General features: G+C 41.1%; 2 protein-coding genes across 3 annotated transcripts in view; both read left to right on the plus strand.

The window, feature by feature from the left end:
* The window catches only part of LOC131194853 (uncharacterized), a 268,449-nt gene that overhangs the window by 206,686 nt on the left and 35,031 nt on the right, over positions 1 to 26,732 (plus strand). The gene's annotated exons all lie outside the window — the stretch shown is intronic.
* Positions 3,593 to 26,732, plus strand: part of LOC131194858 (WAS/WASL-interacting protein family member 2-like) — a 39,669-nt gene continuing 16,529 nt past the window's right edge. Inside the window, exon 1 of the mRNA XM_058176394.1 lies at positions 3,593 to 8,718. Within this exon, the coding sequence (XP_058032377.1) occupies positions 5,272 to 6,183 (912 nt within the window). The 5' untranslated portion in view covers positions 3,593 to 5,271 and the 3' untranslated portion in view covers positions 6,184 to 8,718. The remainder of the gene's footprint in view (positions 8,719 to 26,732) is intronic.

The raw sequence follows: 26,732 nt of genomic DNA on the forward strand, positions 1-26,732 counted from the left end.
TCAAATAATGAAGGAAGAAGAGATGGGAAGGAAGAGAAACTCAAACACCAAAAAGGAGACATAGGAAGCATGCCCAGAGTCAGACATAAAGATCTCAAGTGTCTATATACAGATGCACAAAGTCTGGAGAACACACAGGGTGAACTCGAATTATTGAAGGCAGATATAATATAATTGGAATAACAGGAACTTGATGGGATGTAACCCATGACTGGCATATACTGATAGAAGGATACAAACTGTTCAAAAAAACCAGACCCCGTAAAAAAAGGACGTGGAGTTGCACTGTATGTAAAAGACCACTACATTGCTACAGAAATGCATGAAACCAAAGACCAAAACTGCATAGAATGTATATGGGTCAATATAAAAGAAAAAAAGAATGACATGACCATAGGTGTATACCTTGATTGGCCACCCAATCAAGCAGAAAAAATAGATGTTCTTTTTGCTAGCCAACTAACCAATATATGTAGGAAACACACTACAATAGTTATGGAAGACTTCAATACCCTGACATCAACTGAAAGACTAATTCTACACTATAAAGCCCTTTCTATTGGGCTGGGATGTTGATTCTTGGCGACTACCTGGACTAGTCCTTGCAGTTTCCTTGGCAAGATTTTCAGAGCAATTGAAGCACATGCAGAGAAGCAAATAGCGCTAGTCTTCTTTAGATGCACAGAAAGCGTTGGATAACATGAACTGGCAACTGGCAACAGCTAAAAAAGATGGATTTTGGGGAGAGATTTGTTAATATGATTAAGGCGATATACCACAAACAAACTGCAAAAGTGATAGTAAATGGAGACATGACTGAGAAAGTTGGTATTAAGAAAGGTACAAGACAAGGATGTCCCCTATCCCCATTAATAATATAACTATATTATTAATAGTTATATGCGTTTGCAGATGACTTTTATTTTGGAAGATCTATTAACAAGAGGGCCTAAATAAAAGAAAAAAGAAAAATATGGAGGGGGCTTCCTGGGTGGCGTCACGCTGTTGTGGAACAGGAAGACAGGACTCCGTTCTTTTTGCCTGATTTTTTGTGTCTGGAGACCGGCAACGGTAAAGTTGGACCCTGTAAAGGGCAGCAAAAGAAAAGGGAACACTTGGAGGCGACAGGGTGAAGGGTGATCCCCCGCTGTGGACGGTGAATTCTCTGAAATTCGACACAGAAGAGACCAGCTGCTCCTTCGGCTAGGTCCAGAGGCATGATGGCCTGAGCAAATGGAGAGGAAGTGAAAGAGTGATAAACAGCAGGAAGTATCAGCGGTAAAAGTTAAAGCAGAAATAGGACACCGTAATGCTTCTTTAAGCTGAGGAAATCTGCCAAGAAGTGACTGAGTGAGCTCCCAAAGTGTGAAAAGCGGCGCCTAAGCAGTGGAGCAAAAAAGGGGGGGGAAAGTAAGCAGAAAGAGACAGTATTGAATGGACCGAGAATGAAAGTATTTACGTATTGTGAATGGTGATCTGAAAGACTGCTCTGCTTAAAGATTGGGAGATTTGCTATAATAGAGACAATAGTGTGGGATTTATACTGAGAGCAGAGGAACAACAGATTGTTCTTGGAAAGGAAAAAAAAGAGAGAGAGAGAGACGAAGAAGCTGTGGAGAAGGGACAGTGACTGTGCAATTTATTCATAGCAGCTATTTCCCACCTTGAAGAACACTAAGTAGCAGTGACTTTAGAAAGCATAAAGATTAAGGAAACTGATTATTAGGGTGATAACCCTGGAGTGGGATTTAATTATAATCAATTGACTTTTTATATCTTTTATATATTGATATACAGTAGTTCTATACCTTTTATTGAATAGATTCTAATATATTAATTCTTCCCCCCCTCTCTTTTTCTCTATACCTATATTTAGTTATAAAATACTTTCTATTTTATAGATTTATAAATTGATGATAGAATTGGTCTTGCTTCTTTTTTCATTATATTTATATTTCTTAAACTGGATTGATTTAAGATATTAATTTAGGATATTGTATGTTTGATTTCAAATAGACAAAAATAGGTAAAATTGGTACTGTATATAATAGTTGATTGGTATATTAATAGTGGATATTAAACAGATTTTACATTTGATTAGATTACATTTGCATTTTATTTAGTATAATCTTGGTAGAGATAAAAGGTAGACCTTTCTATAATATAGGATTAAACTCTGTATGGTATGGTGGAACAATTTCTTTCAAGTACTCAAAATGTCAAACACATCCACAGTTATGAAAACAGTTAAGAAAGCAACCCCAGGAACAGCCTCTCCTGCAGGACAAAAATTAACAACAGATATGTCAAGTGCTGAGAAACCAGGATCAGTCCCAACATTGCAGAATATACAAATAGCATTAAACATGATTCAGGAAGTAATGATGAAAACCCAGGAGTCAGTGACTAACAACCTTGAAGAAATGAAAGGAGACATTAAAAAATTGGATGATAAGATGGTAAAGATTCAAAAAACGATAGTAAAAAAACAAGCAAAGAATTAAACAGATAGAGGCAAGAACAGAACAAAACAAAAAGAAGCTGGAAGACACGGCGGAGAAATTAATAGCAATAAACAGGAAGAGACAATAATCCATTTAGAGTTAGAGAGATCTTCTTTCTACTTAAGATTCTAGAATGTAAAAGAAAATAAAGAAGAGCTGTGTAACCTCATGACGGAAGTGTTGGTGGAGTCACTGCAAATGAATAAACAGGAAATCCAAAATAATATTGACGAAGCATATCATGTACATACCAACTATGCGCGATGGCACAGACTTCCTCGTGAAGTTCACATAACGTTTACAAAAAAATCCGTACGGGATGAAATTTATAGAAGAGCAAGAGAAGACTAAGTAATCTATAAGGGAAAGGAAATTATTATACTAAAACAACTACTGAAAAGCGTTCAAGATAAAAGAAGGAACTATCAGTTCCTCTCCTTCAAAATTAATAAAACAAAGAATTATGTTTCGTTGGTTAGTCCCTGAAGGAATGTTAATATCCTGGGGGGGGGGAAAATAAGAGTAGACTTGGTTGACAAAGCCCAGGAGTTCTATGAACAATGTTTTGGAGAAGAATAGGACAGCAGGGAGGAACCTGAATCAAAGAGCCAAGAGAAACACCTGACAGAGGAAAGCGAAACAGACCAAGAATTGAGAGAGGCAACAAAACAGGGACCCCAAGAAAGAGAAGGAGTACAGACAAGACACCAAGAGGAGATAGGAGAAGCAAGACTGACTAATAAGTAGCAAGATGGAAGAAGAGGTGAATTTGTTTTCAGTTAACATAAACAGATTAAATTCACCCATAAAAAGAAGACAGACAATAACTAAGTTACAAAAATTAAATATGGATATTATATGCCTACAGGAAGTGCACATACAAAAGGAAAAAAGTCGTATTATGGAAGCCCCCAAGTTAGGAAAGTTATTTACTCATTAGCCGGATCCAAAAAATGGGGAATAGCAGCATATATAAAGGAATGGCTAAAGCCTAAACAATTGTTCGCAGACAAAGAGGGAAGGACATTAGTGATAGAAATTTATATAAAATGAAAAAGAGTAGTCATTGCAATTATATATGCACCAAATATAAGACCGAAAGAATATTATAGCAAATTATACAAACAATTACTAACATTAGAATTTGATAATATTTGTATACTAGGAGACTTTAATGGAGTAGTAGACCCCAAAAAAAACTATAAAACAGGAACAAAAAAGAATCACGATAGGAAAACTCTACCAACGGTATTTTTTGCTATGATCCAAGAATTAAATTTGAAAGATACCTGGATACTCCTGAACCACTGTCGACGACAAGCCGGCCGATGGCAAGTTGAAGTCACCCATGACCAAGAGTCTGGGGATCTCCACCGCCACCCCGGCTAGCACCTCCAGCAGCTCAGGCAGGGCTGTAGTCACGTAGCAAGGAGCCAGGTACACGATCAACAGACCCATCTGATTCTTATGGCCCCACTTCACAAGAAGGGATTCGCAGCCGGCTATCTGAGGAACAGTGGTCTCTCTCGGCTCCAGACCCTCTTTCATAACACCGCCACCCCTCCACCCCTACCCTGGGCCCTCGGTTGATGGAATGCTCGGAAACCTGGAGGGCACAGTTCAACTAGGGGCACACCCCCTTCTGCGCCCAACCAGGTCTCCGTAATGCCCATAAAGTCCGTGGATTCCCCCTGAATAAGGTCACAAATCAGGGGGGCTTTATTAGCCACGGACCGGGCATTACATAACATCAACTGGAGGCCCGGGCTCTGAGGATCCTGACCTACCGGGGAACGGGAAAAGACTGGGGGGCCGGAGCACGTGATTGCTTTTAAACAGCGAGCACAAGCTCCCAGAAAGCGATACAGCCCCTTGCTTCTGCCATATCTGCCCCTCCCACTTACCGTACAGATGGAGCCAACTTCCACCTCTGGAACGTACCCCTCATCCCCCTCCCTCGGACCTAATGGATAAACGCTGGGAACAATTTCCGGGACTAGACCTGCCCTCCCTGACGGGTTCTTCCCCCCACCCGACACTACCCTCCCCCCCTCCAACCCAAACCCGTCAGTTCCCGCCCTCCCCTTAAAATTCCCATTAAAATTCCCCTTAAAAAGCCGATTAAAATAATTAATTAAAAATCCCCTGAGTCTCCTATTTTTGGCATGCCATCTCTCGGGGTTCCAAAACCCGTCCTCAAGATGGGCCCTCGATAATGTGGGGGGCCAGCCCCACGAGAGAGGGGAATCTCGCAGGGCAAGAAGGTCAGCCGCTGTAAATGTCCGCATGATAAGAGTCCGGCAAACAGACCCATCCTGGACCTGTCAAGATGAAAATTGATGCACCAGTAATTCCGAGTGAAAGACAGACGGGATATAGGTCTTAGGCGGTAGATAAACAAACCGCCATGATTCAGTCAGAGCTCCAACCCCTCCTCTCCAATCCCGAGGGGTGGTCTATGGACGAGGGGGGGGAGAAGGATGTAGTCCTACAATAGTCAAGCTAGGATTGTCCAGGACCATCCTCAATTCCCCCAACTGGGGACCAAAGGTCTTCAGAAGATCCCCTTGCAGCCAGCCCATGGGCGTCCTCCAAGATGGTAAAAAGGTGCCCACATGGCCCGTGATCGTCCTTCGAGTTGACAAAGAGGCCGAAGCACGCGCCTAATGGGCCAAGCTGCTCCACTGACGAGGCATCTCTCTCCCAAAGTCCGGGGGGGGCAAAGGACTCAAAAAGCCCCCATAGACGGCCCATAGACGTCCTCTAGATGGTAGGGAGGGCGTCCCCTAGACCCGTGGACAACCTTCAGGGTGGCAAAGAAGGCGACCATTGGACCTCTTCGTGGCCACTAAGCCAGGCCGCCAGCTGGAATAGGCTACTCACCCGCCGGGTTTGCTGGGTCATGCCACCGGCCCCAACTACTGGGCCAGTTCGCCGGACCCAGTCGACCACCAACAGGCTAGGCCATGGCCAGGCCGGTCCAACCAGGCCGCCGCCACCGCCGACGACACTACCGCTGCGGGGGGAGAGAGCCCCCAGGCTCCTCCCGGAGCAACGCCAGGCCAGGCCGCCGCCGCCACCGAAGAACTCGGCCGCCGCCGCCGCCGCTGCTGGAAAAGGCCAGGCTGCCCACACCACCGGCACCGCAGACAGAGGGGACAAACGGGAGAAAGGCTCTAAGGCCCCTCCCGAAGCAGAGCCAAGCCAGGCCGCTGACCACTGCCGCCGGAAAACCGCCGACAAACACCGGCCGCCACCGCCGCCGACACTGGAAAAAGCCGGGCCGCTGCCGCCCAGCCGGGCCGCTGCCGCCCAGCCAGGCCGCTGCCGCCCAGCCGGGCCGCTGCCGCCCAGCCGGGCCGCTGCCGCCCAGCCGGGCCGCTGCCGCCCAGCCGGGCCGCTGCCGCCCAGCCGGGCCGCTGCCGCCCAGCCGGGCCGCTGCCGCTGCTGGAAAAGGACGGGCCGCTGGAAAAGGCCGGGCTGCTGCCGCCGCTGCCGCCGCCACCGTTGTCGGCCACACCGCCGCCGGAGGGAGAGCGCTCCGGGACTCCTCCTGAGGGAACCCGGAGACGGCCCGCCTCAATTCGCCCATCCTCTGACTCACCGCGCTGTCTTCCACCCGGGCGGGGGGTCCAAGCTGTCAAAAAGACCCCCCCCCGCCCAGTCCGGCCCAAAATAGGCCCGTCGCCGCATCAGCTGTTCAGCGGTGTGGCGGCCATCTTGGGCCATAGCCTATCAACTATGGAAGCAATATTACACCCAAATACCATGGATTTGAGCAAAATGATAAGATATATAGAGCTACTCAATGAAAAAGGGGAATTAAAATCAATTCAAGATTTGAAACAACAAGGATTAAACATGGAATGGTGGCCATATATACAAATAAAAACCAGATTCAAGAAAGATAAGGAACAATATGGCATACATAGAGAACAATTGGATATAGACAAAATTCTATTAGGATCCAGGGGGGGGGGAAATGATCACAAAAATTTACAATTTCCTCTTAAAATACAAAATGGAAGATGAAACAGTAAAAGAAACGAAGACCTGTTGGGCATTATTTCAGGCATAATATAGAATTAGAAAAGTGGGACAAATTGTGGGATAGAAATTATAAATTAACAATGGCAGTAGCCTATAAAGAAAATCTGTATAACTTCCCAGAGCAAAATACAGGGTATTACTTCTAACAATCATAAGCTACAAATACACTAATAAACCATAAACTCTCATCTTCCCTTTGAAACCTTAACTCCCCGTTCACATATAGACAAATAAACTAATACAGTACGGTTCCTACAATCATTCATAAGTTATTTGATACTTTTTAGTCTGATATTTGTTTTGAATATAATCAATCCAATTTCTCCATTCCGATATACCGTATATACTCGAGTATAAGCCGAGTTTTTCAGCACGTTTTTTGTGCTGAAAAACGTCCCCTCGGCTTATACTCGAGTATATACGGCTTATACTCGAGTTTTTTTTTTCTTCTTTTTTTCACATTATACCGGATGGCGCAAACTTGGCGGGCTTTTGCATTAGCGCGGGGAAGCCCTGCCGGTGCAGTGAGAGGGCGGGGCGGGGGAGCCGCCAACCTTCTCGGCTGAGGGAGGGAGGGTTTCCCCGATCGGTAGCTGCCTCATTTCCCACCCTCGCCTTATACTCGAGTCCCCAGTTTACCCCAGTTTTTTGGGGTAAAATTGGGGACCTCGGCTTATACTCGGATCGGCTTATATTCGAGTATATACGGTATATCTTTCTTGTGAATAGTATTTCAAATACGCTGAAATTTTTGCCATTTCTGCTAAGTTCGATATTTTAAGTGTCTTCAATTGTAGGCAAATCTTCCTTCTTCCAATATTGTGCAACCAATAATCTCGCTGCTGATATTAAATTTAAAATCAATTTAGTCTCTATTACTGTGCAGTCCGTAATTATACCCAATAAAACAACTGTGGAGTAAACTTTATCTTCTTTTTCAATATATTCTGCATAATCCACCAAATTTTTATCAAAATGTTTTGATTTTTTTACAAGTCCACCATATATGATAATAAGTAGCATCATCACAATCACATCTCCAACATTTAGCTTGCATATTCGGATACATACATGCCAGTTTTTTAGGATCTGAATGCCATCTATAAAACATTTTATAAAAGTTTTCTCTTAAACTTTGTGCTTGTGTAAATTTAACATTTCTAACCCAATTTTTTCCCCACATTTCCATCATTATAAGTTGCTGGATATTTTGTGCCCATTTTATCATACAATCCTTGACTAATTCCATTTCTGAGTCTATTTCTATCAGTACATTATATAACCTCTTGATATGCAATTGACCTTGATCTCTAATTTGTTTTACCAAATTCTCCTCATTTTGCATGATACCAATTTTCTGGTCTACTCTCCATCTGGCTTGCAGATGTCCGTACTGAAACCAAGTATAATTTATCCCTTCTTCTCTCATTATATTTAAAGATTTCAATTGTAGTTTACCCTTTTCTACGAAAAGAAGCTCTTTATAAGTAACCACCTCTTGTTTCTGTTCTATATTTATATTCTCTATCGTATTGCCCATATAGGTATTTTATAGTCTAACTTACATTGGTACTTCTTCCAAACCCTCAACAAAGCATTTCTAAGTATATGGCTTTTAAAAGTCTTGTCCACTTTCTTATCATATAATAAATAAGCATGCCATCCATATAACAAATCATAACCTTCTATATTCAATATTCTTTCCTCTGTTAAATTAAACCAATCACTTATCGATGACAAAGCAGCTGCTTCATAATATAGTTTCAAGTTAGGCATTTTTTTAACTTTATTCTCGATTTTTTACCCATCCAAATAAAATTATTAATCCCTTTCTGCCACTCCTGCAAATTTGCATCCTTTTTAAGTACTGGTATCATTTGGAACAAAAATAAAAACCTAGGCAGAAGGTTCATTTTTATTACTGCTATTCTTCCCAACAAAGATAATTGTAACTTCTTCAATTCTCCATTTCCTTCTGTACTTTCTGCCACAGTACTTCATAATTATTTTTATATAGTTTCACATTTGAAGCTGTGTGACCAAACTTTTTGAGTTGCAGATGGGGGACCACCGAGAGATCTTGATGGCTCCTCTTACTTGGACTGAGAGATCTTGATGACTCCTCTTACTTGGACTGCCTTGGCTCCGAAAATGGAACCCACAGGTGATTAGAGGAAGGGATGGTTATGTATCCGCTCCACCCAGCTGGAGAAAGAAGGGGACAAACCTTTTTGCATGGCCAAAGCTGCGAAGGAGTTGGCAGCGGCAGTGAACGAACGCATTATGGGGGAGGAAAAAATCTCTAAGGAATATTGGGACCTCAGGGAGGCTTTCAGTGAGAAGGCGCCAGATGTGCTCCCACCCCATCAGCCCACTGACTCTGACATAGAGATCCTCCCAGGGGTGAAGCTCCCCAAACCAAAGATCTACTCCATGACCTCCCGTGAACTTGAGGAGCTGCGGAACTTTATTGATAAGAACTTAAAACGGGGCTTCATCCAACCAGCGAGGCTACAAGTGGTCACCCTGGTTTTGTTTCAGGAGAAAAAAGATAGCTCTCTTAGCTTGTGAGTGGATTACAAAAATCTGAACACCATTTGCATAGAAAATGTTTACCCACTGCCCCTTATGAAAGACATGTTAGCTCACATGGCTAAGGGGAAGATTTTCACTAAACTGGATTTGAAGGAGGCATACTACAGAATTCGAGTGAAGGAAGGGAATGAATGAAACACTGCCTTCAATTGCTCCCTGGGTTGCTTCCAGTTTAGGGTGCTCCTTCAAGTAAGGGGGATGGATGGATGGATGGGAGGTGGCAAGCGCCAAGAACGCTGGGGAGAGATAGAACGAGAGGCAGCTCCCAATCAGCTCAGCTGATTTGTGGGTTGCGATTAAGGGGCCCAGCTGCCATTAGTTGACTGGGGAAAGACTGCCTTCTGCACTGGCCATGCCCTACATGCCCTACATTAGGGCTTATTTTTGGGGGAGGGTGTATATTTACGCCCACCCCAAAAATCAGGCTTGGCCTTATTTTCAGGACATGTCGTATTTTCAGGGAAACATGGTATTTTCTCAACAATTCTATGAGGCGACTTGGGTTGAGAAAGAGTGACTGGCCCATTACTCTATAATGAATTAATTTTTATTAGGGAACTACCTAGCTGGAATGCAAGTTATCTGGCAAGTTATCTGAATCACCGTAGCAGCTCTAATCCCCATCCAATATATCGCAGGCTTATAAGACTATTTGAGCAACCTGCCTCACACTCCTGCAAGCTTTCCTGATAAATAATTGTACTGAATTAACTGCAATAAAGAAATTAAAAAGGAGCAAAATATTGAAGATCAAAGTGTTAAATCTACAAAGTGCCACAAATTAGAAGCCTGTATCTTTAAAAAAAAATACAGGTAAATATATGTGAAGTTCTGAAGTTTTTTTTCATGAATTACTTTTATTTCATGCTCAACAATCCAAAATCTTGCTGTTGCAATTACTACCATTATTGTCAGCATTATTGGTGCCTGTTCATTCCTTATAGCTTTGTTGGAAGAAATATCCATCTGGTTCAGTTCCAAGCTGGGAGAAAGACACTGGAAATATGAAGGGTTATTGGAAAGGTGGTTTATTGATGAACAGGACCACATGGGTTTGAGGTCCTGGGCAGCTGACCACATGGAGTTGGGAATGAGAGTTATTTATAGCTTCTCTTGGGCCTTTCCCTTGAGCTTCCTGTTCGTATGCAAGAACATGCATTTATATTGGCTGTTGTAGGGGACATAGCTAACCCTGTAGACAAACTTCTTTGTCTGAGAAGTTTGGTTGAAGCCTGGAGAGTGATGCAATGTCCCCAGGTGATTTTGCAATGTGATGAGCTCCACTACTAAATAATCCTATTATGTCCTGTAGAGTCATGTCTTAATCCCATTACCCTGGAGCTGAAGGTCTTTTGTAGATAGGCTGGCCCAGTCCTTCTCAATGGGCACCAAATATCTGCTGAAGCTCTGAGTTTCTGTCTCCCTTAAGATTTGTTTATTTCTCTTTAGGGGAAATATTTTATCCTGCCTTTTTTAATACCGTTTTCCCCAAAACAAGACATCCCCTGATAATAAGCCCAATCAGGCTTTTGACTGCATGGCAATAAGGCCAAGTACTTATTTCAGGGTTCAAAAAATATAAGACAGGGTCTTATTTTCAGGGAAACATGGTATTTCTCAAACTATTTCATTCTTCTAGGAGAGGGGTGGATGCTAACTTTATACAGCTTCTTTCACTATCCTTTTGTCTCTGACTGATTTGTTTTTCAGACTCAGATCTAGAAAAGCTTATCAGCTGCAGCCAGACATGTAATTCATTTGAAGCTGGGGACTTTAAGACAAATCTAGTCTCAGAAATTAAACCTCTTAAAAATGCAAAAGCTTTTTTAAAATCTAAAGATTAGCTGTATTTTGGGGAATGGCATGATTGTATAAATGGGGATATGTGTTGGTGAAAGGAAAAAGAGTGACAAAATGTGGGGAAAAAGCATTGCCTGATTCATTTTTGTTCTGACTACTTTGATTAATGGCATGCAGGTTCCAAAAAGTTGATCTTAAGGAAGTGCGGCAGTCTGATTTTAAAAATGTATAAACTTCTCAAGTAGCAATCATGAAGGAATCTGCTCCAACAGCATTGTCACCAAAATGATGTAGCCTCTGCATAAATATTTCCAGTGGAGATTTCATCAACTTGAGAGGCAGTCCGTTTAGTTGAAAAACTGTCTACATATTTTTTTTAATTTTGCAGCATAGTTTACATCACATATCGTCATTCATTCATTCATTTATTTACCAGCTGTTCCAACCAATCAACTCTAAGTGGCATACAATAGCTCAATACATAACTGATATTTTAAAAAATACAAATCAAATTTAAAAAGAAAACCCTACATTAGAATAAAATCAAAGCACATATTCAGAAGAGTAATATCAATTTCTTCTCAGAAGTGATAGTTATAGCAAACTAGCCCCTGTGGTTTGGCAAAATAGCATTTTTTAAATTAATTTCCTGAAGTTTAGGAGCAAGGAGCTGCTCAAATGTTGTGGAAATGTCTTATTTCCATGCAATGAGGCAGCCAGCAAGAAACCAGACTTCCATGGTCTCTGAAGATGGCAGTGTCCAATCAATGTCACACATAAAGAGCCTATCCTACTTGATCTACCATGGTTGATATATTTACAGACAATCAGAAGAATAATCTGAAGAAAGGGGTTAAGATAAATGATACAAATGAAAAAAATTTCTTAAGTGAAAAATTGTCAAAAGTACTGGAAAGAAATACATGGCATTATTTTAAAAAATTTAAAACAAAATTTGAATTGAACTGAATTTCATTTTTTTCTTTTCCCTGTACATTTGGCTTGCACAATTTTAGAAGGGAAAGGTTTCACATAGATAAATTAAAAATATTCACAGACCACAAAGGAATATCTGGTACACTGACCAGCTGCTTGATAGCTATGGAGCAACAGCAATGCTGAAACTGGTAGCAGCAGTGAGACCTGGAGGGCTGGAGGTAGTTGGCGCCCCTGGAGAGGAAGAGAGCGGCAGCTAAAGTCCAAGTTCAACCAATGCATTTTACCGCCTGCTTCAAATGCAGAAAAGAGGGCTCCCAAGCAGCAGAATGCCAAGCTAACCGCCCTGCCAGGAAAGGGGACCAAGCGCCAGGAGGAAAAGCCATGAGACAGTAACTCCACGCAAAGGAGACAGCCCTAAAGACCTGAGAGGTTGTGGAATTCACCTCCTCACCTAAATGAGAGGAGGGAACTCTGACCCTGTCAGAAAGAGACAGGGGATAACTAATGATGACCCCTTGGTAAGTGGCCCAGTCGCGTTCATAACCATGCCCATACAGTTACACCTCCTGGGAACTGGATAGAAAACATCCCTAAAAGCTCTTCTAGATTTAGGATGCACCAGATGCTTATTGAGCCCAGCCCTGGTAGAGAAGCTGGATCTCTGCCTGAGGAGGCTAAAGACACCAGTTGCATTCTGCCAGCTGTATGGCTTAGTCGCAGGGGGTGGGATTCATGCCACTTCCACCACTGAATCCCTAGGAAGGCAGATGGGGGCCCATTCAGAGACTTTGAGTTTCACAGTAGCCCCTGGTATGGAAAGACCCCTTGTCCTGGTTGTTATCCAAGCTGATGTCAGTAATGTAGCGATGGGGGCCATTTTAGTGCAGGAAAATGAGCAAGGACAGTTGCAGCCATGTTCTTACTCATCTAACCGAAACTGAACAATGCTGGGCTGTGTGGGAGAAAGCAGCATACACTGTCAAGTATGCACTCCTCTCCTGGAGACATTTTTTAGAAGGGAATAAAATTCCATTCCAGGTATGGACCTATCACAAGAATCTAGAAGCTCTAAAAACCCGTCAAAAGCTATCCCCTAAGCAAGTGTGGTGTGACCAATACTTCCAGCGATTCAATTTCACCCTATGCTATTTACAGTAAAAATTCCTGGCTGACACTTGTCAAGAATGCCCCAATATAATAGCATGAAAGCAGAAATAATTAAACCTTTACTCCCATCGCACCAATTAGTGACCTTGAGGGCTCAGCAAGAGAAAGTACCAGTGGACTGCGCTATGGTGGCTGCTTTCAAGAAAGCCCTGGATAATGACGACTAGCTCAGTAGACACAAAAATGTCTGCTCAGAGTTCTCAAAACACCTTTGCAGCATCATATTGGCTACCAGTGGCGGTTGAGCAGCGGAAATTAGCTTAATGCTTCACATGCACATTTTCAAATTCTGCCTGACTTCCCTACAATCACTTCCTTTTGAATACCATTTGTTTCAAGAGTTATGCTTTCCTGAAAAGATAGCTGTGGCAGGTCCTTACAGGTATAGGGTTCCCTGCTTGAGCAGGGGGTTGGGCTAGAAGACCTCCAAGATCCCTTCCAACTCTATTATTCTGTTATCTCAGGAGAGAATATATGACTCGTGCCAAACAAATGGTGCTTTCAAATTGCAAGAGCCTAGCATCTGAATGGGGAAGAACAGGCTGACTTAATGATAGAGTGGTTTGGAGTTTGAAAGCCTACCAATTCCAGTGAGATTCCATTGTTAGTTCTCAGTAACACTGCACTTCCTCAACAGAGCTGGTTCACAATTATGATCATCTTGAACTCAAGTAATATGTGCCAATATTACTTTTCTGGGAACAGAAGGCATTACTCACTATTGCTCATACCTTAGCTCATGTCAAAGCCTTTTTATTATTACTATTATTTATTATTTTACTATTAAAACACATTCTAGATGAGACTGTCTTTATCTGTTTATCTCACTGGATCAGATAAAATGAGCATGTTCCAGGCCCCTTCCATTAAATGTTGTCACCCTTTGAGACCTAGGAAGGTCTTTTCTATAGCATTCCAACTCTATGGAGCACCCTTCCCCTTGAGATCCAGGAGGCCCCACCAATTTGGCCTTCATTAAGAGCTGGCTTTCCCCCACAGTATTGTAATATAGCAAGATAGCAATATATAGTTTGATGAATTTGTAGTTTGTACTGCCATTGGATTGGGTGCCTGGCTTCTCTTTTGTGGTATTGTTGCATTCTATTTTTTATTATTGTTTTATTATTGTTTTGGCCACCCGAAATGTTGCAGGAAATAACAAGACCCAAAATCTCAGAATCAAAGGTAGTTGTATTTTGTCTGCGCAAACAAAATAGGTCCAAATTGATATGGCCAAAGCCAAACCTGGACAATTTCCTTAAGGACAAACAAGCATTCTTATACTCTGAAAAACACGGAAAAATACATCGTAACAGCATCATCTCAGCCTAGATCAATTATTGGCTCATATAGATGTGTGGAAAAAAAGCAGTTTAGACATCTTGCTCCCCCCACCCTTCTTCTGACAGGAAGCTAGCATTTCCTGCTTTGTTTCTTACTTTGCAGCATAACTCGTGTGGTTACTTCAATACTGACATAATGTGTGAAATCGTGGTTTGCCCTTTTAACATTGTTCTTCACCTCTTTCTGTTAACTACAGAACAATCTGTTTTTGCTTTTTTGGGGTTCTGCCTTAGTCCCCCCTCTGACACTATTTCCGTAATTTTTTAATCAGGAAATTCAGTCTCACTATGTTCACTTGTTTGCGGTTAGCTAAGAAGCATAACATATAGCACAGATAATACTTGTTAAACTGGCCCCCTTTTTTACTTTCTGAGAGCAGTTTAAAAAAAGCAAAATGGTTTGTAAACTTATTCCCAAATTTCATCTTCTTCAGGCACCTCTTCTGATGCCTAGGGTCCTAATTGTACACCATCAGGACTTTCATTTTCCAACTGGGGAACTGGGACAATCTTATTTCTTATCAGCCCTTCCATTACTACCAATTCCTTCTCAATTGTTACTTCTTTGACAGATCTGATACTATTTGTCTTAATAAGGAATTATACAAGGCACAAAGGTAGAACTGCTATTCCGCATAACAACAAGAATAACATTTGATTGACCCAAGTAGCCATGTATCAGTATAGTACCCACAGTCCCAGAATTCCTAAGATACTATAAAGGACCCACTCCCAAGGTTCTTCAACATCAGTATCCCCAGGGGATTCACTCTGTCCCTGGTTGCAGCCTATGTTTTTAGGAACAGCACTTGTCTCTTTAGACTGGGGGCGATTCCAAAAGAACAACTGTCTTACACAGCAAAGCACAATTAGTACAGTCAAACTCACTATAGCCAAAACTACTGCTGCTATAGCTACGTAAGTTTGGACTATCATTTCCTAAAATATATTTAATCTGGAGACTTCCGGTTGGCTCCGTGGGTAATGGTGACGGTCTTTTAGACCGCCAGCCTCTGGATCTTGTGCAAATCAGGTGAGCAGAAGGGCTGAGGTAGAGCTTCCCCAAAATTCCTGGGGCGATACCAGGAGTTTGAAGGGTAAAGCTCCCTACAAAAGCCTGAAGTGCTCCGGATCCAAGGCTTTTCTGCCTCTGGTGGAATTAATCACTGCGACCAGGTCTGGGACTGATATTGGAATTATAAAAGGATTTTATACCAGACAGAACAGAAGCAGGAGGACTGTAATTGCAAGTAATGATTCTTAACTCTCTGTCATCTTGTTTCAATTTGAAAATAAGAAGGAAATGGTGCCATGAGCTTAACAAGTTAACGAGCGGAAAGTGAAAGTGAGAAAGCTGTTGTTATTTTGTATAGCAGTGCCAAAGACTGTTGGAGGTTTTTAAATATAGGTATAAAAGGACAAAGGCAAGAGGTTTTAAGACTGTGTTTGTAGAAGTCTTAAAAAGAATTATTATTAACTTTAACCTTAGGAAAATAAAAATCTAAAAGAAGATGGCAGCCAAACAAATAAAAACAACTGTTACTAGAAGTGTTGGAGTATCCCCAGCTCACACAGCAGATACGAAAGCAATAAATTTAGAAGCATTACAGGAAAATTGGAAAGATTTTGTGAAAAAAATCCCTGAATGATGCTATAAACCTGCAAACTTCTCTATTGAAGAGAAATTTAAACAAATGGCAGATGAGATGTCAGAAATGAAAAATCAGATGTCAGAAATTCAAGAAGGAAATAAAGAAATTAAGGAAGGATTTGTTGTAGCAGTTTAAAATCTGGCCTTAAATTTGATTCAGTTGGAGGAAGAAGTAGAGGAAATTAAGCAATCTAACTTAAAGTTGGAAAATAAAATGGAGGAAGTTCAGGTTAAAGTGGAGAAAGCAGATGACGAAATTGTTTTGGTACAATATAGGACGATGGAATTTGCTTTAAGAATCAGAGGGTTGAAGGAAAATAAACAAGAGAATCTTAGAGAAATATTTTCTGAAGCCTTTGCAGAGATAATAGGGGAACAACCAGCAGATGTGGCATTTCAAGTTGACAAAATTTATCATGTGAATTCTTGGATTGCTAGACAGAAGCAGCTGCCAAAAGATGTGGTTATTTATTTTACAACTAGAAGAGTGAGAAATGAAATTTTACAAGCTTCTTATAAGGGGGAAAAAATTCAAGTAGCTGGTCAAGAAATTTGAATTTTGAAAGAAATCCCTCCTAAAATGCTGAGAAGTAGAAAGGAATATGCATTTCTGGTGAATGAACTTAAAAAAACGACAGATAGAGTATAGATGGGATATTCCAGCTGGGATTATAGTGTATCAAGCAGGAAAAGTACATCGCCTTAATACAATTTGGAAAGCGAGAGATTATTACATTAATGTACTAAAAGCTGGAAGCCCACCGTCACCAGAAGGCAGGAGAAGAGATGTGGATGAAATAAAGAAGGGAAAAGAGGTGAAGCAGGCACAAGATCAAGCTGAAGCTATAGTTATGGAGGAAGACATACTGCAAGTCTTGGACATATCTAAAGTGGGATCAGAAGGTGCAAAAGAACAAAGGTTGACAAGAGCAGCTATTAAACATAAGGAACAAGAAGCAAAGGCCCAACAAATTCAAGTGGCAACTGCCAAAATAGAAGCAGTGGGAGGAGCAAGGCCGAAAGTTAAGGCTGATTTGCGGCTGATGCTCCAAGAGCTTTAGATTGCAAAAAATGGCAATTAGACTTTTATCCTGGAATGTTAATGGTTTGAATTCACCACAGAAGAGAAGGAAGATATCTCATTATTTGAAACAATTTAAAAATGATATAGTTTGTTTACAGGAAACACATATTAGAACTTTAGATCAAAAATATCTGATAAATGCAAGGCTGGGTATACACTTTGTTGCTTCGGCTCCAGAGAAAAAGAATGGAATAGTTATATATGTAAAGAAGGATTTAGCAGCGAAGTTAATTGAGACGGACAATCAAGGAAGATATATTGCAATTGAACTTCTACTGGAGGGGAAAAAATACTTTTAATTGGTGTTTATGCACCTAATCAACAAGAAAGTTTTTTATATTTTTACATAACAGAATAGTATTGGGATTGGGATTACAAATCGTATATATTAATGGATGATTGGAATGGAGTAATGGACACTCGAAAAGATAAAAAAGGCCTACAAAATATTTCAAGTCGTGTAAAATTGCCAAAGGCTTTTTTTGATATGATGGAAGATTTAGAACTAAGAGATATTTGGCGAGAACGTAATATTGAAGAAAAAGATTTTACCTTTTTTTCTGATAGACACCAATCCTTTTCTAGGATTGATTTTATTCTAATTACTAATGATTTGCTTTCTAGGGTAAAGAAGACCAAGATATGTCCAAGAATTTTGTCTGATCATAGTCTGGTTTGGATAGAACTTGATCAGGAAAAAGGAGCTAGAAGAACATGGAGGTTGAATGAGAATTTGTTTAAATATGAACAAAATGTAAAAGAATGTAAAAAACAAATGAAATAATTTTTTGTTATGAATATGCAGAAGGGCACACCTATAGAGATGATTTGGGATGCAAGTAAGGCTTATATGAGGGGAGTCCTTATACATATGAATAATAAATATAGAAATAGATTGCAGAAAAAGTGAATGGAGTTAGAGGAGGAAATTAAAAAGAAAGAGCAGCTACTTATCCAGGAGATTAAAAAAAATAAAAGAATTAATAAATATATTATGAGGACAATTTAATATGATGATGGCAGAACAGGTGGCAAATAACTTACAATAGGTAAAGCATAATACTTTTAATAATGCTAATAAGCCTGGAAGGTGGTTAGCTTATTTAATAAGGAACAAACAGAAAACAGGTACAATTGGTAAGATAGAATATAGAAGTAAAGAAGTATATCAACAAATTTTGATTAAAAAAGCTTTTTTAGAATTTTATACGAAGTTATATGCTACAGATTCAATTAAAGATATAGATATAGAAAGATATTTACAGGAGCAAGGCATTTATGAACTTACAGCAGAGCAAAGGGAAGAATTGAATCAACTTATTACTGCAGAGGAAATAATTTTAGCAATTAAACAACTTAAAATGGGTAAAGCACCAGGAACAGATGGCTTAACGGCTGTTTATTATAAAAATTTACAAAATGAAATGGTAGAACCACTTAAAGAATTATTTAATGGAATTCAATTTGGAGGAGAGGTGCCTCCTTCGTGGAGGACGGCCTTTGTTTCGTTAATACCAAAGGAAGACCAAGACTGTAACAAACCAGAAAATTATAGGCCAATATCGCTTTTAAATATAGATTCTAAAATTTTTGCTAAAATATTAGCAAATAGATTAATGCCAGTTATGAGTCAAATAATTCACAGTGATCAATCAGGATTTATCAGGGGGAGACAAATGAGATATAATATGAGACAAATTGTAAATTTATTGTAATATCTGGAAAGAAACAACCAAGTTTCAGCAGTGCTCTTTTTTCTGGTTGCTGAGAAGGCCTTTGACAGATTGAATTGGCAATTTTTATTTAAGTTAATAGAAAAAATGCAATTTGGAGACTATTTTATACAAACAGCACAAATAATAGTTAATGGTAGTTTAACAGAACCTTTTAGAATTGAGAAAGGGACGAGACAAGGATGTCCCTTGTCTCCATTGCTGTTTATTTTAACTTTAGAAATTTTATTGAATAAAATACGTGGTTCAAATCAAATAAAGGGAATTAAAATTAAACGTCAAGATTACAGGTTAAGAGCGTTTGCAGATGACTTGGTTGTTACTTTATTTCAACCTATATATTCAGCTATATATTTAAAGGAGATAATTGATCAGTATGGTAAAATATCTGGATTTAAAGTGAATCAACAAAAGACAAAGATGATAACTAAAAATATGAATACACAACAAAAAGAAGAATTAGAAAGAGTAACTGGATATGAAATAGTAAAGAAGGTTAAATATTTAGGAGTATATATTATAGCTTCGAATGTGAAATTATATAAAAATAATTATGAGGTATTGTGGTAGAAAGTACGGAAGGAATTGGAGAATTGGAAGAAGTTACAATTATCTTTGTTGGGAAGAATAGCAGCAATAAAAATGAATGTTTTGCCTAGGTTTTTATTTTTGTTTCAAACAATACCAGTACTTAAAAACGATGCAAACTTACAGGAATGGCAAAAAGGGATTAGTAATTAGTAGTAAAAAGACTAGTAAAAAAAGTAGTAAAAAGACACCAAAGGCGCAGCGTTCCGTGCGCCTTTGGTGTCTAGTCATGTGGCCACATGACCACGGAGACATCTTCGGACAGCGCTGGCTCTTCAGCTTTGAAACGGAGATGAGCATTGCCCCCTAGAGTCGTCAACGACTAGCATGTATGTGCGAGGGGAACCTTTACCTTTACTAATTTTGTTTGGATGGGTAAAAAATTGAGAGTGAAGTTAAAAATAATGCAATATTATTTTGCCATTTACCTTTACTAATTTTGTTTGGATGGGTAAAAAATTGAGAGTGAAGTTAAAAATAATGCAAGATACACGTGAAAGAGGGGGTTTAAAAATGCCTAATTTGAAATTGTATTATGAAGCAGCTGTTCTCGCATTTATTAGTGATTGGTTTAACTTAACAGAGGAAAGAATTCTGAAATAGAAGGTTATGATTTGTTATATGGATGGCATGCCTATTTATTATATGATAAGAAAGTGGACAAGACTTTTAAAAGCCATATTTTTAGGAATGCTTTGATAAGGGTGTGGAAGAAATATCAATATAAACTAGATTACAAAATACCAATATGGGCAATTCCCGGACATATGATAGAGGATATAAATATAGAACAAAAATTGGAGATGGTTACTTATAAGGAACTTCTTATAGTAGAAAAGGGTAAATTACAATTAAAATCTTTAAATAAAATGAGAGAAGAAGGGATAAATTATACATGGTTTCAGTATGGACAGTTACAAGCCAGATGGAGAATATACCAGAAAACGGGTATTATGCAAAATGAGGAAAATTTGGTAAAACAAATTAGAGATCAAGGTCAAATGCATATTAAGAGGTTATATAATGTACTGATAGAAATAGATTCAGAAATGGAATTAGTTAAGGACTGTATGATAAAATGGGCACAAAACATTCAGCAACCCATAATGTTGGAAACGTGAGAAAAAATTTGGGTTAGAAATGTTAAATTTACACAAGCACAAAATTTAAGAGAAAACTTTTATGAAAGTTATAGATGGCATTTAGATCCTAAAAAACTGGCATGTATGTATCCGAATATGCAGGCTAAATGTTGGAGATGTGATTGTGAGGATGCTTCTTATTATCATGTATGGTGGACTTGTAAGAAAATCAAAGTATTTTGGATAAAAATCTGGTGGATTATGCAGAATATTTTGAAAAAGAAGATAAAATTTACTCCACAGCTGTTTTTTACTGGGCATGATTACTGAATGTACTAAGAGACTAAATCGATTTTAAATTTAATAACATGTGCAAGACTCTTGATTGCGCAATACTGGAAGAAAGAAGATTTATCAACGAAGAATGAACACTTAAAGTATCGAACTTAGCAGAAATGGCTAAAATTTCTGCATATTTGAAAGACTATTCTCATGAAAGATACATATTGGAATGGAGAAGTTGGATTGACTATATTCAAAATAAATATCAGACTAAAAAGTATCAAATAGCTTATGAGAGAATCTAGGAATTGTATTATATTAATGTATTAATTTAAATGGGAAAGGGGAGTTAAGGGTGCAAAGGGAGAGAAGAGACTATGGGTTATGATTTTTGTTGTATTTTAGTTTATGATTGTTATTTTATACCCTGTATTTTGTTCTGGAAAGTCTCGGGGAGGGAGGAGGAAAGGGAAGGAGGGGGTGGAAGGGGGGAATAATTGTTAAAAAAATTTTTTTGTTTTTGTAAAACTTTTTCAATAAAAGAAAAAATAAAAAATAAAAAAATAAAAAAATATATTTATATTTAATCTTCCCACGCTGTTTTCCTCATCCAAATTCTTCAGCCGTATGTAAAGTGTCAGCTTCCGGAGTGACACCAGTAAGGTTTCTTCTGCCCCATACGTTGCCTACCTGTTGCCGGTAGGGCAGTTATAGGGGGTGCTTCTTTAAGTGCACCACTAAAAGATGGCTTTTGTCTTATTCTTCTTCCCATTATTCATCAACTGCAGGCTTAATTGGAGTGCAGTGAATCCAGGACTTGGATTCCAACACTTTTACTGCAAGTGGAGAACATATAACCACAGTACACGGTCCTTTCCACTTAGGTTTCAAGTTTTTCCTTTTCTAGCGTTTTACTCATATTCTGTCTCCTACTCGGATATTATGACTGGGGGTAGTCAAAAAAAGGCGGACTGAGGGAACACAATATTGTTAGATTTCTTGTATTTGCTTTTTCAGTTCCCCCGCCATTTGACACAGCTACATGGTCCCTATCTGGCTTAAGTCCCCCATGTGATTTTTCAAACTACTACTAGTTTCTTTACCAAATTCTGGATCTACTTGACAGTGCAGCTGCCAGCAATTCAGCCTTTCATTGCATCCTATCATCTTCCTTCTTTTCTTCTATTATTTATTTATTTATTTATTTATTTTGTCACAACAATATATGTAGGTATCATACAAAAAGATTATATAGTATATAAACACATATATGAGTAAATATAAGGAGGTATAAGCATATATATATATATAGGAAGAAGAAAAGAAAAACAATAGGACAGGAACGGTAGGCACATTTGTGTGCTTATGCACGCCCCTTATGGTCCTCTTAGGAATGGGGTGAGGTCAATAGTAGAAAGTTTTTGGTTAAAGCTTTTAGGATTATGAGAAGAGACCACAGAGTCAGGTAAAGTATTCCAAGCACTGTATTGTGACCCAGGTTCCTGGACCCAGACTCCTGGACTCGGATGATTCAGAAAGTGAGGGAGAAGACCTGGCAAGCCCTGCTTCTCTTGGGCCCTCTCCCTCCCTGGCACCCACTCAAAGGGAGGAGGAGAGGCCAGCAAGGCCTGATTCTCTCGAGCCTTCTTCTGATCTGGCAACGCCCCAAGAACAGTTTTGGAGTGATGCAAGACTGCACAGACGTGACCGGCACGCGCAGCAGAGGAAGCGTTGGGATAAAGCCAAGGAATGATGGTCATGCAGTGACATCTGCAGAGACTATAAATAGGAGGCGGGACTTCCTGGTTTTTTGTCTTGGACAAAGCAATGAATTTGCGTGGGCAAACTGTATCAATGGAGGGAAGAATATATTCGTGAGTAATTCTGGCCTTATCTATAATTTCCTCGTTATCTCCAGAAACTTGGCAGGCCTGTGGATAGACGTGGCCAGGACATTTATCTATGTAAATAAAGTAGAAGAGGAGGCCTCTTTGTTGGGAGTATTGGGGGAGGGAAACAGAGTATTGGGGGAGGGAAACAGAACATTTTGTCCAAGACCCCGACTAAACCATCTTCCACCAAAGATGGACCAGCAGCAGGTACAGCAGCAGTTACAGCAGCTACAAGTGGCTAATCAACAGCTCCAGCAGCAAGTGGCTCACTTGGCAGGCCAACTTGCTGCCGGGAATGTGCCTGCAGCCTCCCCCCCCTGTCCTCCCACTCCTCCTCCTCGTCGTAAGTGCCCGATAACCATGCCGGATAAATTTTCTAGGCAGCCTGAGATGTTCCCAACCTTCTTGGGACAGTGCCAGCTCTACATGGCTATGCGGCCAGAGGATTTCCCAGACGACCGGGCTAAGGTGGCCTTCGTGATTAACCTTCTTTCCGGCTCGGCTGCTCGATGGGCCACGCCCCTCTTGCTCCAGGACAGCCCCCTGCTGGTGGACCAACAGCGTTTTTGGCAGCACCTGCGCATCATGTACGAGGACCCCGTTCGGATGCTGACGGCAACCAGGCGCCTTAAGGAACTCCGTCAAGGGAAACGCCCCCTGCAGGAGTACATCGCCGAATTTCGTCTTTTGTGCCAGGACTCTGACTGGAATGATGCAGCGCTGGTGGATGCGTTCCAGGAGGGACTCTCAGAGGAACTGCAAGATGAGCTGGCCCGGGTGGAGGCGTTGCGGATCCTCGACAACTTAGTGCCCCTTTGTCTCCGCCTCGACACCCGTCTGCAATGGCGACCGTCCCGTCGTGCCCCCGGGACCCGCCGTCGACATCTGCACCCCCACTTCCTGCGCCACCAGCACCCTGGGTCGCCCCACATTTTGTAACCGCTGTGGAAGAGCCCATGGAGTTGGGAGCGGCCAGACCTCGCCTGACAGCCCAGGAGCGGAAATGGAGGTGCCAAGGGGGATTGTGCATGTACTGTGGGGAGCCCGGCCACTTCGCCACTTCTTGCCCCAGAAAGCGAAGTGGGGCACGCACGCCGGTCCCCGAATCACAGCGTGACCAATCGGGAAATGGAGCAGGCCCGACCTCGGGGAAACCCTAGGTCGGGCACGTACTAAGCCCCCACTGGACATTGCGGAAGTAGACTCTGGGCCCCCTCGGCATCTGATTCTGGACACACGGATATGGTTGGGGAACCAGTCGGACGGGCTCCAGGCGCATGCGCTGGTGGACTCAGGGGCCACAACAAACTTTATGGACCAGGCCTTTGTGACCCAGTTTGCGGTCCCCGTGGTTCCGGTGGACCCTCTGATGCGGGTAGAGACAATTGATGGACGAGAACTGGTGTCCGGCCCCATTAAATTCGCCACCCAGCCTTTGCGCCTGGCTATTGGGGACCATGAGGAGGCGATCCAGTTTTATGTCACGGCGGACCTTCAGGGGCCGGTTTAGCTCAGGCTGGTAAGGCCTGTTATTAAGAACACAAAGCCTGCAATTACTGCAGGTTCGAGCCCGGCCCAAGGTTGACTCAGCCTTCCATCCTTTATAAGGTAGGTAAAATGAGGACCCAGATTGTTGGGGGGGCAATAAGTTGACTTTGTAAAAATATACAAATAGAATGAGACTATTGCCTTATACACTGTAAGCCGCCCTGAGTCTTCGGAGAAGGGCGGGGTATAAATGTAAAACAAAAAAAAAAAATTCCCTTGGTCCTTGGGTTGGCCTGGCTTCAGACCCACGATCCTCAGGTGGCCTGGTCGCGGAACGCCATCTCTTTCCCGAGTCTGCAGTGTGTTGACCACATCCGCCACACCTGTGCTGGCCAGAACGTCCCCACCGCTGCCATCACCTTGCCTCCTGAGCTGACGTGTTCAGCGAGACTTCGCTGACATGTTCAGCGAGAAGGAGGCGGACCGACTTCCCCCGCATCGGCCCTACGATTGCCCCATGGACCTTCTGCCCAACGCACCACTGCCTGTGGGATGCCTGTATTCCATGTCGGAGCCCGAGTTGGCCGCCCTCAGGGACTTCCTGGACAAAAATCTGGCCCGAGGGTTCATCCGGCCTTCAAAGTCCCCTCTCTCAGCCCCGGTCCTCTTCATGAAGAAGAAGACAGGGGACTTGCGCCTGTGCTGTGATTACCGCCGGCTAAACGCCATTACGGTGCGGAATCGCTACCCCCTGCCGCTCATCCTGGAGCTGCTGGAGAGGTTGCGGGAGGCCACGATCTTCACCAAGCTCGATCTCCGGGGGGCCTACAACCTGGTGCAGATGCGAGAAGGAGACGAATGGAAGACGGCATTCGGCACTTGATACGGACACTACGAATACACTGTCATGCCATTTGGGTTGACCAACGCTCCCGCCGTTTTCCAGCACTTCATGAACGACGTGTTCCAAGACATATTGGATCGGTTCGTGGAGATCTACCTGAACGACATCCTCATTTACTCCCAGTCCAGGGAAAGCCACCTTTGACACGTCGGTCTGATTCTGCAACGCTTGCGGGAGCAACAACTCAATGCGAAGCTGGAGAAATGCATCTTCTTCCGGACTTCCATAGAATTCCTCGGGCATATCATCTCGCCCGAGGGCATAGCCATGGACCCACGCAAAGTAGAAGCTTTTTTTTTTTTAATTCAAAAAGTTTTACAAAAATTTTTTCCCCCTTTCCCCCCAACCCCCCTCCCTTCACTAATCCCCTCCCCCCTCCCCCCTGACTTCCCGGAACAAGCACAAGGTATAGTTAAAAATAAAACTAACATATGCTAAGAAAATTTTTCCCCAAAATTATTATACCAATTTTCCCTCTCTAGCTCTGACTTCCTCCTAACATAACCAAAATTCTTCAAAAAAAATTAACAATTAACAGTAATAAGATATGTAAAGCAATAAAACAAATTAATCCTAAAGTATTTAAAACCAGCTAAAGCATAAAAATCCAATTACATTCAGAGAATATCTCCCTTATAGTTTCTATAACCATATAATTTCCCCCCCAGGTCTTTCTTACATAAGATCTTTCGAGAATATTCTATTTAAAATTCAGTACAACACATTATAAAATTTCAATACAGAAAATTACAATATCTATTCAACTTTAGTCCTTCCTCGTCAAAATCCAGTATAAATCCAAATATCTAGTCTTTTATGATAGATATAAAAATATAATCAATCCATTTCTTCCAGATCTTCCTCACATATTGTCTTTCCGGGACACTAATATTTTTGTCTGTTAATATTCCAAAAAAACCTTGTTTCAAGGATAATATTTTTGTCTCTTGCCATTTTTTTTGATGCATTAATCTCTGTCTTTCCTTCATTACTCCTTTTGAAAAGTCAGTCACAATATTTCCTAGTAGTTCCTTATGTCCAAGAATCCACAAATTACTGCTGTATATTTCATCAGTCCAAAAAGAGAACTCTTGGAAAGCATTAACCCTGTGAGTTTTTTCGGTTCGGGAGACAGCCTCCTGTAGCACAAATTCAGGCATTTCATCCAAACTATTTAAAGAAAATTTCTTTACATCAACTTGTTTATTCACGATCATATCTTCATATTTATCCACTTTTGTTTGTATCTCCTCCATTCCATTTTCCAAGTCCTGATTACACTAGTTAATTTCCTCCAAGCTCTCATCCAAAACGTCCCCATTTTTTATCAATTCGTATTTTTGAATAATTAAATACATTCTTTCTGTGTAATCCTGTATAAAGTCACAAAAGAGGGGGGAAAATTCTCTTTTTAAAGAAGGTGGAAGTCAGAAAGTAAAAAATACTTGCAAACCAATAATTGTTCACTCATGCTTCTTCCGTCTGCTTATAGAAATCCACAAAAAGAAATCAATTGTTAGCAGAAGTGGACACCTTCCTCTTTTCCTGCTTTTGCAGAAGCGCACTGAATACTGGAGATTAAAGGAGGATTCAATGGGATTCGACCTTTCGGGACTTTGCATAACAAAAA

The sequence above is a fragment of the Ahaetulla prasina genome, chromosome 3 (assembly GCF_028640845.1).
Source record: "Ahaetulla prasina isolate Xishuangbanna chromosome 3, ASM2864084v1, whole genome shotgun sequence".
NCBI classification, from domain to species: Eukaryota; Metazoa; Chordata; class Lepidosauria; order Squamata; family Colubridae; genus Ahaetulla; species Ahaetulla prasina.